Source organism: Chaetodon auriga, chromosome 7 (genome assembly GCF_051107435.1).
Source record: "Chaetodon auriga isolate fChaAug3 chromosome 7, fChaAug3.hap1, whole genome shotgun sequence".
Taxonomy (NCBI): Eukaryota; Metazoa; Chordata; class Actinopteri; order Chaetodontiformes; family Chaetodontidae; genus Chaetodon; species Chaetodon auriga.
This window is the reverse complement of record NC_135080.1, coordinates 16,010,484-16,024,947: the sequence shown is the minus strand read 5'-3', so window position 1 is coordinate 16,024,947 and position 14,464 is coordinate 16,010,484. Positions and strand designations below refer to the sequence as shown.

The following is a 14,464-nucleotide window of genomic DNA, read 5'->3' as shown; positions in this document are numbered from 1 at the left end:
TGACAGGTATGCCAGGAAATGAGCACAGTGGGTTATGACTGGTATAACTGGCGCTGACCTGAGATATGCATGTGTATGGTAACTAATAGCAGTAGTGATATGGGACTTGTACTCTCTATCTTCCAATATATAACCATAGAAATATGTACAGGTACTGCAGAAAACTCAATCAATTTTTATCATTTTTTTCTCGAAGACTTCCAAAAGCTGCTGACTCAATAAACACTGATCTGAAACAAGTGCAATGCGTGCAAGTTTTGCCTGCAGTATGTCGCAACCAGCACCCTGCACTGCAAAAAGAATATCCGAGATTAATGTCAATAAATGGAGAGTGTTCACAAAATGCTGACAAATGAAGTTGTTCGTGTCATATTCAGATTCCATCAGCCCTGTTGAAATAAGTTACAGAGACACAATGTCTTCTCAGGCATTTGTGAAAGGAAGGTGTATGGGCAACAAAATCGCTCATAGCTAGAAAAAAATCACTTAGAATAATCTGTGATCTGAGTTGCATTATTGTGGAAAATGATGCAGTTTCACAAAATATACAAGGCAAATGTGTGAAATCAAAATATCAAATTTTATCAACAAATCATAGGCGAGGAAATAAGCACACACCTAAGAAATATGTAAGGTATATGTAATTTGATTCATTCTGCAGAGCCAGTTCAGTTCGATGGTTTGATGAGGATGCGAACACTGAACGGTCTGTGCTGCATTCACAGAAACTTCTTGTTGCCTCACTTGGTTGTTTTGACGCCCACTGTGAAGAATGATGAGGGTGCAGTTTGACACCAGAAAGCTGTTTTCACTTTCATCTGCTAAAAGGGGGAAAGTTCCTCTGTGCTCACCTTAAATCTGGAATTTCAGACAAATACGTACAAGCAGGATTTTGTGACATCACAACTAGTTTGATGTTGAAACTTGAGACCTCCAGACACTTTCCAGTGAAGGAGGAGTCATCTTGTGTCCAGCAGTTAAACTGAAGCATCTCTGTTGATAGATCCTTGATTTCTGGAGAAGTAGTATGATGTCATTTTAACTTGTTTAACAACGAAACTGAGCTTTTTGTGGAGGAAAAAACATATCAGACATAAAGCAGAGCATTTTTATTTATCTTAAGATATGTCTGGAGGTATTCTTTATTATGAAACATCCTTCTGCTCTGACATTTTTGCCTCCTCTATTGGACCGTATTGTTGCAGCTTCCGTGCCTGCCATCCCTGTACACTTGGTCTTTCATTTTTCAGAATAAGTAAAAAAAGTCACTCATATATTTCTAAATCTGTTTTAGAAGCATTTATTTTTAACCAGAAATATGCTTGGCATTCGGTTATGCTATCCCTCAAGTTTTTTTTTTGTGGACACACATAGAAAAAAACTAAATGTTGGTAGTGGCTATAAAGACTCTCCAGTGACTCTGATTCAAATGCCCTTAGGAAAGAAACCGAACCCTTAACAGCTCATTAAATGTCAAACTGTAAAGTAAATGAACCGCTTTCAATCAGCAATAGTCACAAATGTGATGCAGGTATTTGTGTGTATTCCTAAGAAGTCTGTGTAAAACTGGAAATTCTGCGGTAGGTTTAGAGTTAACGGTCCTTTGAGGGCCCCTCACGTGCCAGGTCCACTGGGTGATGATCGCGAGCTCCAGGCTCAGTGCTGGACTGCCAGTTTCTGACAGTCGAATACCAGTTTCACACAAACACAGCATTACTAACATCACCTTTACCGAGACGATCTGAGTAACGCTTCACAGGGCCAAGCGCCGTGTTTGAGCGTCCAGTCAGGAGTTTGCACCTCTGCTTGGGTTATGTGGTTTTGCTGCCCGTTCTTCTCTTTCTCTGGGATGCAGAATAGTTCAGTGGTCCTGGGGTTTGGTGTAGCACTGCTGAAAAGAGAGGGAAAAAAAAAGGCAAGAAGACATCAGCACTATTTGAAAATCAAAAGCAAATGTTCTGGGTTTTTTGGAGGAGAAGTAACTGGTACGTAGTCTCCCGTGTGTTTGGCTTTGAGGAGGTAAAACGAAGACAGCCTCATGCCGGGCTCCATGCTGGGTGCAGATTAAAATAACTGTCAGGAGACAGGAGCAGCTATTGAGGGAGACAGGGTGACACACAGTGTGATGGGGCTCAGCCTCTCACACTTCATGACACAGTATTTCACTAAAGCTGGTTCAGCTTTACAGCCCATGACCTTGTGTGTGTGCGTGTGTGTCAGTGTGTGTGTCCGTTTTGGTTCAGCTTGACAACCCCTGTCATATGTGTGTGTGCGTGTGTGTGTGTAAGAGCTTAGGTTTACCTTCGCTACAGGTGGGGCCCAGCCAGGTGAGCGGGCACAGGCATCGCCCACTCAGCACATCACAGCGGGCCCTGTGGGAACACCTGCACGGCAGGGAGCAGCCGGGGCCAAAGCGGTCTCCACCACAGTCTGAGACAGAAAAGCGGAAGGGAGGGACAGATTTAACAATTTCACGGTTTTTAACGTTTATTGATTGATTGATGTTAGTCTTCTTAATAGCGTGGATACTCCTCAAGGTCACGTCTACCTTTCTCACAGCGCTGTCCTGTCCGTCCTGAGGGACAGAGGCACCGCCCAGTCGATGGGTCACATGGGGCCTCACCAGCACAGTCACATGACTGTCCACAGCTCAGTCCGAACCTGCCAGCCTCACACCCTGAAAACAAAAAAACACAGATGCACACACGTGCATTCATTTGTAGATATGAGCAGTTTCAGTGTTTGCATTAATTGCATACCCCTCGTCCCTGCGTGTCACAGGAAGGTGGACTATTTGCTCATTGGTGGACTTTCTTTTTTAGATTGGAAAAGGTTGCACTAATATTCACTTTTGTGATTTTAATAGTTAATTAACTTAATTAATTACTTAAAAGCAACATGCTCAATTTGCCTTTTGGGCATTTAGGTCTCCTAAAAATTAAAATGCAAGACTTCAAGCATGTGACTGTGCACAAACACACATTCAAGGGCCAAAAATAAATATACAAGCACAAACAGACACACAGGTGCATACCGATAAGGGGCCCGGATTCACTCACTCACCTTCACAAGTGCATTTAGTGACAAGAAAACCCACATTTTCTCACACAGGCACACACAGATAGAGCCAGGTCTGTCTCTGGAGCCTGTGGCTGCCTTACAGCTGCTCTGCAATGCTCAGTCATATCTCCTGCTGGGACTGAAGTGGCCATTTAGGCGCTCACACTGCGGCTGAGAGCCCCGCGAGCAGGCAGGAGGGCACAAGGATGTAACAGGAATGCATTAAGCAGTCGGGAAACACCTGTCTCTCATCAAATAACCAGCCTGCTTGCCTGCCCACCTACCTACTAGCCTGTCTGTCTGCCTGCCAGAATATACTCACCAGCTCTTTTCTTTCTTTCTTTCTTTTTTTTTTAATTTCTTATTCATGTATGCTCATATCTGCCCAGGTTCTACTACAGCTGGGCGTCCAGGTGGCTGTTTGTTAATGTGCACAAACTTGTGACTATGGGTGCTTAATAGCGTTTTTGTCTCATCTCAAAAACCTATAAACTACTTGAAAGGCAGCATATGTATTCTCTATAAAAGGGACTATAACTTTGCACTTGTTTTATTCAATCAAAATCCATCTGTTTGACTTTGTATGTAATGAGTTTTCACCCATCTTGTCCTTCTTGCAGTCCAATGAAAATGTGCTTTTATGGATTTTAGTTCATAATTATCATTTATCCTTTTCCATATGTTATACTCACGTCTTTGGCATTGTGGGCCATCGTAGCCTGGTGGACACACACATTGGCCTGTCACATGGTCACATGTCTGCCCCACTTTACAGTCACATGTATGGGCACAGTTGACTCCAAAGAACCCAGATGGGCATCCTGAGAGACACACAAGACACTGAATTCAGGTTAAGGTTACTTGTTTCACAGTATGGTGAGAAATGATCACGTAATCATCTTGTGTGAAGGCTGACTGAAGTCACAGACTGTCAACTATTTCACTAGGAGAGCTTTAACAGAAGTGTCAGTGAGGCCGCTGCCTGGTAACTTTATCACCAAGTTTCTTTTTGTATTACAAGTGAGTGTGTGCATACTGTGTTGACAGGAGTGGCCATAAAATCCAGCAGTACAGCTGCAGGTGCCGGTGAAACGGTCGCAGGTCCCATTGTTGAGGCATGGACAGTCTTGTGCACAATCAAAGCCATATTTTCCGAGTGAACAGGCTGGACAGACAGACAGACACACACACACACGCACACACACACACACACACACACACACACACACACACACAAATGAAGTTTAGAGGAGTTTTCTCTTGCAGTTTCGCTGTTTGTTGTTCTTTTTTGATTTCCCATGAATAAATTACTGTTTAGCTCAGTTCGGATTATTCTCTGTTGTGTCTGCTGTGACTTGCACCTGTGTCACACTGCGGTCCAGTCCAGCCCAGTCCACACTTGCAAGACCCGTTGACAGGGTCGCACAGACCACCGTTCCGACAGCTGCATGTGTTTCTGCACTGCAGGCCATAGCGCCCCCTAGGACACGCTGAAGAAACATTCAGGCAATATCAGGACAAGAAGTTTTACTCAGCAAAAACAGAGTGTAACACAAAGACAACAGAAAGTGCACAGTGTGTGCTCTGTATATCTGTCTCTTTCACACACACACACACACACACACACACACAAACACACACAGAAGATTGCACTAACCACATTCATGTTTATTTAAGCAACAGTTCATTAAAGAGATGGCAAAGTAGTCTAATTTGGCACTGGTATAAAAGAATAATCATGTTTCTCTGGGTAATTTAGATTGGGAAAACAATAAGTAAGCCGTCTTTGATTTTCCTGTTTATTTATTTGCTTCCTTGCCAAATCCAGCGACACGGAACACAGAGAACGAGCTACTTATAGGTTTCTGTAAACATTCAACAAAAGGAACTTAAGTGATGGTATGTCCAAGTACATGCAGGAGGCTAAAGAAGAGAACATTTAGCGCAAGCAGTGATGGAAATCCCCACTTGCAATCCAGCTGACTTGCTGATAAAGGGAGAGATTAAGAAAGCCCAACTCTGCCTCTGTTTCCCGGGAAAACAGCCCTGTGATCATCAGAGGCCTCACACTGAGGAAATGGAGAATTTGTTGCTTAAATATACAGAGAGAGATGTTGAAAAATACAGCCTAATTTTAGTGGTGGTTTCTCACTCTCCAGTTCGGCCCCCATTTTCTAAAGACCTCATTAGGGCCAATGGTTCCCACTGATGCATGTCAGCCAGAGTGGTGACACGAAAGAAGGGTTAAAGATAAAAGGCTCAGTGTTAGATGTCTGTGATACTCAAAGTTTTACTCGAAGTTGAACGAAGAATTGCCTCATTTTATCAGCATTTCTTCTTACCTCAAAAAAATTAAATTGTATGGTGTCTTTTTTTTTGGCGATTATACTCATCTTTACTAATTATTACTACTGCCCATCTTAAATACTACAAATAGATTGCTTATATATTAGACTTTGATCAAATAGATTCTAAAAATAACATTACTCACACTTGCATAACATGCAGCATGTAAACGTTCAACCTGTTAAGCAAATTTTGAGCATAAACAACAAGGACTGCTGTGTCATAACTGCCCAGCACGAGACATCAATTAGTGTTACCTTGTAGGCAGGACTGTCCCATCTTTCCTGGGGCACAGATACACCTCCCAGTTGCCGGGTGGCACTGCCCTCCTTCCCCGCAGGAGCACAGCTTAGCACAGTCCTTCCCATAGTACCCACTCACACAACCTGTGACAACGTATTCACATAAAAGTACAGTTGTGGGATGCCTCCAACACAACACAAACAGTATCTCCAAATAATGATAAAATAATAAAAGGGGTACAGAAAGAATCTTTTTCATTCTGGAGTCGAAAAACAGGTGCAAGGCCTCCTGACTTACTTGAGCTGCAGTCAGCCCCAATGAAGCCAGGAGGACAGTAGCAAGCCCCCGTCCTGAAGTCACAGCGACCACCATTGATGCAGCTGCATCTGGACTTGCAGTTTGGCCCAAAAGTTCCTGCTCGACATCCTGGAGACAAACAATAGCGACAAGAAGGAAAGAGAGCTGAAAAAGGAGGAAGGCCATTGTTGTTATGTTATTTGATTAAGATTTTTTGGGGTTATTTTACTTGAGTGATACAGCAGACAGGTTAGCAGGACTATTAGCTTTGTCTTATGCTTACAGGAAAATAAGAACATTTTGTAGTCAATCATAAAAGAACAAGCACCTTAACATGCACTTAAATCCAGACTGGTTTTATTTAGGAATAATATATGAATCTTTTCACATTTCTCGAATCCGACTCCTGTTTAACTCAAAGAATATTGGGGCACGTCTTGCATTAGCTCACACGGGCAGCAAAAAAAATCAACAGTGCACTTACGGAGCTCACAGCGTATCCCATAGTAACCAGGTAAGCAGCTGCATCTCCCCGTCACAGGATGGCACTGCTCCTGGTCTCCTGAACATTGGCACAGCTGGCTGCAGTTTTGCCCGAACATGCCGGCAGGACAGGCTAACATGATACATGCAGAAACATATTACTTACACACAACAGTGGGAGTCTTTGGTTGAATTAAAAAAGAAGTACGAATGTGATTGGCAGGGAAAACTTTAGATGCAGAGGTCACCGGAACCTACATTGGTCTGTGTGTGTTTCATTAATAATACTGTACATGCAGTATACACCATCTTCAGACTGACTGACTGACTGACTGACTGCTTCTTTATTGATCCCAATTTGGGAAATTATTTGCCACACCAACATCATTTAAAATTTGCATGTGTATGTGTCAATGTTAAATCAGCAAACTTGCCAATATTAGACTACAGTCCTTCCACAACTACTGTAATGTTAGCTGGTAAGCTAATGTTAGCTAAAGAAGGGTTATTTGATTATAATAACTCTATTACTAAATTCTAATGCCTGTCATCAAAGTGTAATGGTGTTGGTGATATCAGTTTTTCTGAGGTTAAAGCTATAGATAACAGTTGCATGTATCAAATGTAAAACTGGCTCGCTGTGTAATGTAATGTAGGTGAGCTGGTGAGTAAATTACATTTGACATGTAACTCATGAGGAGGAAAAGATCCTTCAGAATTTCAACAGGAAATGGATAGTGGGAAATTAGTAATTGAGATCAATGAAACAGGTAGATTTTTGAGAAATACGTTGAATATGAAATGTTGAAATATTTTTGTCATAAAAATATTGCAAAAAATAAAAAAAATAAAAACACAGGCCAGCTGGGTCCTTTTTCACCCACCCAGTTTATGACACATGTTTTCCTATAGCCCAAATGTTGGCTTTATTTCATCTTATTAATTATGACAAATGGAATTTACATTAGTTATCATTTTTTAGAATGTAAGCCAATGCAGCCATTTTTTATACACTAAAAATGAATGAATGAATGCTTGAAAATGCTCAAACAGCTCTGACATGATGTTACATCATTCCATTGTACACTTATGTGTAGTTTTGATGACGTTCAGACAACAGATAGGGCCTAGAACTGCACACATTCAGTCGTTTGTGGGAACAAAGACAAATACCATTTCCCTTTCCTTCCTCAGATTGCTCCGTGAACATACTGGGACGTCCAGCATTGACTGGCAACAAGAGCAAAACTCCCAACAACTTTCCCTGGTGGACGCAGAGGGACATTCTTTCACACACCCTTTCTGCGCACATATGTATACGCTCATCACAATAATGAATGGAGTCCACACACAATCAGTCATAGCAAACAAGATGAATCTGTGAACCGAACATGTTTTCGGGTGAGACCGCAGCACTCAGCTACTCAGTCAGGCAGCAGCAGGCAGCGTGGGGGACAGATAAGAAAGGACTCCAGACTAAAGAGGCAATTACGGCGCTGTCATTATGCATGTCTGCCTTCCAAAGGCCCTTATCCGCCGCCGAGGAGACAAAAACAATGCCTTCTGTTTTACTTGGCAACTGGTGTGTAACATTTATCAGATGTCTGGGGAGTGTGTGAGGAGAGGAAGGGAGCTGAGGTGGTGGCGGCGGTGGTGGTGGGGGGGGAGAGGATGGGGGAGGTAGAAGGAGTGGTGGAGGGCTGAGTGGCGAAGCTGCTCGTATACAGTCCGAAAGGGTATGGTCTAAATAATGAAACATTAGCATAAAATCCTGTGACAGTGAGGGTTTAGTGCCGGTGTAGAGTGCATTTCCTGGAATGGAATAAATGGTAATCATTCCCAGGAGGATGAGGGGAAAAAACGCAATCAGTATTAACAGAATTATTCTTGGTGATCACTTCACTCCCATGATGCCTTTCCTCACTGATGGTGACAGTGTTTCGATCAACAAGGCACATATGTCATCCCGTTGGTTTTAAATGCATGACACTGACATTAGCCATGTGCGAGGCTTTCTCAGTCTACATTTAGTATTCATCTTAAAAATACAGCTATCACTCATCTCACCATTCAAATGCAAACCTCAGAGAGGATTTTTTAAGTGTTTCTTTTTTAAGTTATATTTTGCTGACAGATTTTCTTTACAGTCTTACGTTTCTCGCAGCCAGGTCCTGTGAGTCCAGCTGGGCACCCGCACCTCCCCGTCTCATGGTGACAGGACACCCCAGCCTGGCACTGACAGCGCTGGGCACAGGAAGCGCCGTAGGACCCCGGAAGGCAGGCTGGGAGTCGACATACACATGCAGGCACAGAGTCACTTTACTCTCATGTTCAAAGCTCCTCTGTTTCCAGTTTCATTCCGTTGCAACTTCCTCAGCCCTATACACACTCACGTTTGTCACACCTGGCTCCCCTCCAGCCTGGCTCACACTCACAGCGGCCCGTCACATGGTGGCAACTCGTACTGTGGACGCAGTCACAACTCTGCTCGCAGCCCTCTCCAAAGAATCCCTTAGAACAGGCTTCAGACGAAACACACAAGCGTTCAGCATACAACTTAAGAGACAGAGGACAGAACGTTTTTAAAATGATCCCTTTTTCTGCTGCTTACTTACATCCAAGACTAATTGCACAAACTGTTATGACACAGCAAGTTTTATGATTCCAGGAGTGAGTAAACCTTCACTTTTGCTTTGTTGCTGCAACACAGAAATGGTAGCAAATGCAGCACAGATGCAAAATGAGGGAAAGCCTCGACTCGAAATAGAGGGAAACTGCTGTATGGCATGGTAGATATATATATATATATATACAGAGAGATCGAGATGTAGATACGGTATTACTGAATGTGCTATGTTGATCAGGTACTAAAAATGCTAAATAAGTACTCATATGTTGTAACGCAACAGTGTTGATGTGAAATTTAAGCAGTCACCTGACTGGCAGAGCTCTCCTATCCAGCCAGGCCGACACACACATCTTCCTGTGACTCTGCCACATCTCCCTCCATTCATACAGCTGCAGACCTGGGAGCAGTTCTCTCCATAACGCCCCTCCTCACACTCTAGGAGAGAGGGAAAGGTAAGCTCAGATGGAATACACATCAATAAATTGTTCATCTCGTCAGTCCAAAAGGGTTTTCTCTGGACATTAAAGCGTGAAGAATAATTCTTCAATCTTAAACTCACCTAACTCACAGGCGGCTCCAGTCCAGCCGGGCGGGCAGGAGCATCGGCCGGTCTCGCCATCACAAGAACCTCCGTTTTGACACAGACACTGACCAGAACAGTGTTCCCCATATCGTCCTGCAGGACAGGCTGTGCGCACACACACACACACACACACACACACACACACACACAAAACAGTACAGTACAGAGAGTTAATGACACGAATGCATTTCAACATTAAGAAAAAATTATACAAATGATTACAATTCTGTAAAAGCTTAGTGGTCATGAAAATATATTATAGATTATATATTAAATAACAGATAAAAGAATCCAACCAACAATATGTCCATCTATCTATCTCAGTGTCCAGTGGTCATGTCAACTCATTATCATTACGTGTTTGGGTTTGCATACCGTAATACTCTAAAAACAGGTGGAAACAATCCACACACACAATGTTCACCTCAAATGAATTTTTCAAATATTTTATCCTTTCATTGAGAAACAAATGTAAATAAATCTAAATACATAAAGAAACTGACTGAAAACCACAAAATACATCATAACACATACAAATTTGTAAAGCACAGCAAGTTTGTAAGTTAAGTGGATAGCTGTGACGTAAAGCCTCAGTAATTTGTAGAAACTGATGTAAAACATGAAAAGCCACTGGGTGCTTTTGACAGGGTCTGTCATGGTGAGTGATGGGCCGCTCACGCAGTTGGCAGCTGACTCCAGTCCACCCGGCCGTGCAGCTGCATCGCCCTGTGACGTGGTCACACCTGGCTCCATTCTGACACTCACAGGTCTGACTGCACTGCTCCCCAAAATGACCCTCTGGGCATTCTACCCACACAAAACACACATGCACACACACACACACACATTAATGATAATATACACACATATTGTACACGCAGAAAACACATTCAGCATTAACTTAAAATACAACTGCAGTTATATTTGCGGCAAATGTCTGAGACGAGAGGGCTAAAGGGCATTTTGAGACATTATGGTTTTCAGCACACATATTGTAAACTTCTTAATGATCAAAGTCCAAGATGACATTTGGAGTCTAAGGGAGAGGAAAATGCGCTAATGACAGAGATGCATCATTAAGTCATGCTAGTGGCTTTCTGCTGACTCTGGCTCTGGTAGTTAGGACCACAAAATGGCTGTGGCAAGAGGAAAGTCTTGAATAAGCCTGCAGAATGACAGACTAAGAACTTTAGTGGGCATTTCACTGGATTCATTAAAACAACGGCATGAAATCCTCAAGAAACTTTAGCATGAGAACACTGATTGGTTTGCTCCTAAAGAGTCTTCCGAGTTATGTTCTCCCTCTCCTAATGTTGATTGCTTAAAACACGTGGGCGCGTTTATCCAGAATAGGCCTCACTTGAACCATGCATGCCAGAGGGCACTCTTCCCCTCCCTCCTTTCTCCAGCTTTACCCATCCCTAAAAAAAGTCATTGGCAATGTCTCATTATAGAGATAATTGTTCACAAACACATCATAGTTGTGTTTAAGGAGAGGATGTCGTGATGTGCTGCAGTGAGGGCCTCCCTCACACCCCGTTTTAATGATGTGGCTTCCATTACCCAGAATGCAGTGTGGTCCTGCCCAGCCGGCGGTGCATAGGCAGGCTCCTGTGATGTGGTGGCAGCGGGCACCGTTCCTGCACTCGCACATCTGGCCACAGTCAAGACCGTAAAAGCCGTCCGGGCACACTGTGGGCCAAGATAAAACATCCGACTGGTTAGAACTGGCAGCTTCATAAAAAAAAGGAGAGGAAAAGGTTCAGATGCCAACTTCTTCTTCTTCTTCTTTTCTTAGTTCTTTCTCTTCCCCTTCCCCATCTCTCACTCTCTTCTCCTCCTCCTACTTTCCCTCTCTGTCTTACCACCTACTGAAAATACCAATATCAAGTTGCAGTACCACGCTGTGGCTGTTCATTTGCAGAGGCTCTGCGTTCGTTAAGTGAGCTCATGTCCCACATGTGTGGTGGATCTGGGCCACATCAAAGTCCGTGGCGGCTCAGAGGCCGTTCCCTTTTTGGGGGGTTTGAAGGGGCACAGAGAGCTGGTAATTAGAGCACCTGCTGAGTCCACAGGCCCCACCAATACGCGGCAAAACAAAGCCAGGTTACTGTGCCCCCGCAACACACATACCTTACAGTATCGCTGCTGATGCGAGGATATGCCAGTCAGAGTCTGTTTCCCATTCTCAAGGAGAGTCTGAGAGATCGTTCAAGTGTGTGTACAGTCAATTGACAGTCAGAGAGTTTGGTAAACATAGTGCCTCCAATCCACAAGAACATAGCTGAAGGCAGTGGGATGACTGAGCCTTTCCACTACTGGGATGTAAATATTGTCTGTAAGCATGACTTCACTGAAGCAGGAAAGAATGACTGTGTTTATTCACGGCCTATTTTTGATCGCTCAGTTCGTCACTGAAGAGATCACATCCCAACTCATGCATGATAGTTGTATTATGCAAAACGAAAAAAAAAAAAACCTCCCATTCTGGTCTGTATTTACAGGAAAGCTGCTGCTGCGCTGCCAAAGTCTGAGTGATTGACAGTCGTTGCAGGCATTTCTCTCCTCGGGTCTTCTGTTTTATGTTGCAATAATATGTGAGAAAATCTGAGGCCGGTGAGGCTTTGGGTCGAGTCTATCCCCATTATCTCAGCAGCCAGCAGCTTTTCATTTCATTACATACCACCTCCTCTATCTATAAGGAAAACAGTGGACCGAAGGAAGCCACAAATTGGGACAGCAACAGAAATGTGTAACTTGGTGGTTTTATGTATATCTGAATGCCACAGTACTCAGTACAGGGTGTTTCCCAACAGTTTGTGCATCATACCCTCCTTCTCCTGCTCCAGTTGATGATGCTGTCCATTCCTCCCTCTCCTACCTCAAGGCCTCAAATTGGGAAAAGTATCTTTCCTGCTCAGCAGTTTCTGGCATGGTCATCGCTGTGTTCCCACGCTGACAGCATGACGTCTTTGCCTGCCTCTGTAGTGGTTAGGCTGCGATGTTATTAAAGCCAGCCCACTGACGATGCTGTCATTTTCATCCAGCTGTACATTAGGCCTGTGGTAGTGCTGTAGCAAAAATCACTGGTTTATTGTCTGTTGTTTATTATTATGACAGCAGTTGCTAACACCATGGAAACATCTTTATGTGCAGCGGGAAAATGTTTCAGGTATGGTACTCTGAAATGTCACTTATTTACCAGTGACCGAACAGGGCTCAATGCGTCTATGATTTTACAAAATAAACACACATCATGTCAGATGAGTGATGTTCCCCTTTCATGGAGTCTTTATGCCCGACACAGTAATCACCTCAGCATGTTTAAACACTTTCTTTCCTTTTCAAAGGCAGCGGACGCAGTTTACTGCGGCACACACTCTCTAAGTTAAATCTTCAGGCCATACGCTGACACTTCTGACTGGCCAAGTTTATTATTTGTTTATGCCAGCAGGGGGCGATTGGTTTCCATATTAACCACAGAGTAGCAATCTGTCATCTGACATTAGTGCAGCATCTGCAAGCGTTTGTAAGTGAAGACTCCTCTCTCTGTGTCTTCATTTATAGGTAGGCACAGATTCTGTCCACAGCCAGACACACACATACACACACACACACACACACACACACACACACACACACACACACACCCACACACACACACACACACACACACACACACACACACACACACACTGTACCATCGCTGAAAGACTCCATCTCTAGACTAAATGAGCTCTTTAAGACAGGAGGATTATTTCCAGATCCCTGGTTGTGTAAGAGCCACTGCTGTCAGCCCATAAAGCAGGTCCAGGGACCACACAGCCGGGGAGCGCAGACCACAGAAATAGAGCGGATAGAGAGAACATAGAATAGAACTTCCTGGTGCCATTCAGGGTCTATACACTGAAAGAGGTCAACACAACAACAACAAAACAACACAGTTTCTTCGACAATAACGCGGATGTTTGATGCCAGTTGAACCAGAGTTCTTTTTACTGCGACCAAACGAACTATTCTGATGCAAACATCAAAGCTGCAGAACAGAAACGGAGCACAGTCCGTGCTAATTGAAGAAGTGGTCTAGTGTGCAGGACCCATGTCAGCACAAGAGCTCGTTTCCTCTGACGAAACTTGACTGAAATGTTTAGCATCAACCTCACTGCCACAAGAATGCTCAATGAAACTATGCATTTTGCCATAGTAACAAGCTTTCTGAGTCTCGCAGAAGGCAGTTATTTCCATGGCTATGACATTATGAAAGCCAGTGTGTGGACGAAAATCGCCCACGTAGAATCAAACACGCCGAGGGAAAGTCATCTCTTTCCATTTTAATTCTGTGAAACAGATGAACGAGAGAGATCTGGTCCTTCTCACAGCCCAGGCCTCTTCCTGACTTCTCCTGAAGGAAGAGGCCCAGCAGAAGACTGAGAAACTGGACACCTCTGTTTGAGGAGAAAAGGCCTTCAGAAAACAGAATCTGGTCAGACCGATAGCCCTATTTCCACAGCAACCTCCAATCAGAGGGACGTCTGCGTCTGAGGCCATTAGACTGTTATGACTGGGGATGTGAAGCTCTGTTCTACTGTGACACGGTCATGATTTACGATGCCCCGTATGCTACAGAGGTGGTATGGATTTCTGGGCCTGGTAGTACACTTACACTAAATCTTACACTTTGTAATAACACAAGGCCCCTTCGAGTCGAAAGACAATAATCAAGAACAAATCTATTACAATGTTAAGACTTTTGGTATGTCTTTCAGCTCAGTAAAAATGTCCCAGTGATGAGAAGAATATAAGTTACATGAAGGGTTTGCAAC

The 14,464-nt window shown here is 43.6% G+C and overlaps 1 protein-coding gene across 1 annotated transcript in view; it reads right to left on the bottom strand.

The window, feature by feature from the left end:
• Positions 1-1,214: 1,214 nt before the first annotated feature.
• The window catches only part of egfem1 (EGF-like and EMI domain containing 1), a 52,992-nt gene continuing 39,742 nt past the window's right edge, over positions 1,215-14,464 (bottom strand). Inside the window, exons 24-38 of the mRNA XM_076734226.1 lie at positions 11,205-11,333; positions 10,320-10,448; positions 9,618-9,746; positions 9,365-9,493; positions 8,823-8,951; positions 8,583-8,711; positions 6,431-6,562; positions 5,947-6,075; positions 5,664-5,792; positions 4,422-4,550; positions 4,097-4,225; positions 3,753-3,881; positions 2,549-2,677; positions 2,302-2,430; positions 1,215-1,891 (exon numbers count right to left, since the gene is read on the bottom strand). Coding sequence (XP_076590341.1) covers positions 1,812-1,891; positions 2,302-2,430; positions 2,549-2,677; positions 3,753-3,881; positions 4,097-4,225; positions 4,422-4,550; positions 5,664-5,792; positions 5,947-6,075; positions 6,431-6,562; positions 8,583-8,711; positions 8,823-8,951; positions 9,365-9,493; positions 9,618-9,746; positions 10,320-10,448; positions 11,205-11,333 — 1,889 coding nt within the window. The 3' untranslated portion in view covers positions 1,215-1,811. The remainder of the gene's footprint in view (positions 1,892-2,301; positions 2,431-2,548; positions 2,678-3,752; positions 3,882-4,096; positions 4,226-4,421; positions 4,551-5,663; positions 5,793-5,946; positions 6,076-6,430; positions 6,563-8,582; positions 8,712-8,822; positions 8,952-9,364; positions 9,494-9,617; positions 9,747-10,319; positions 10,449-11,204; positions 11,334-14,464) is intronic.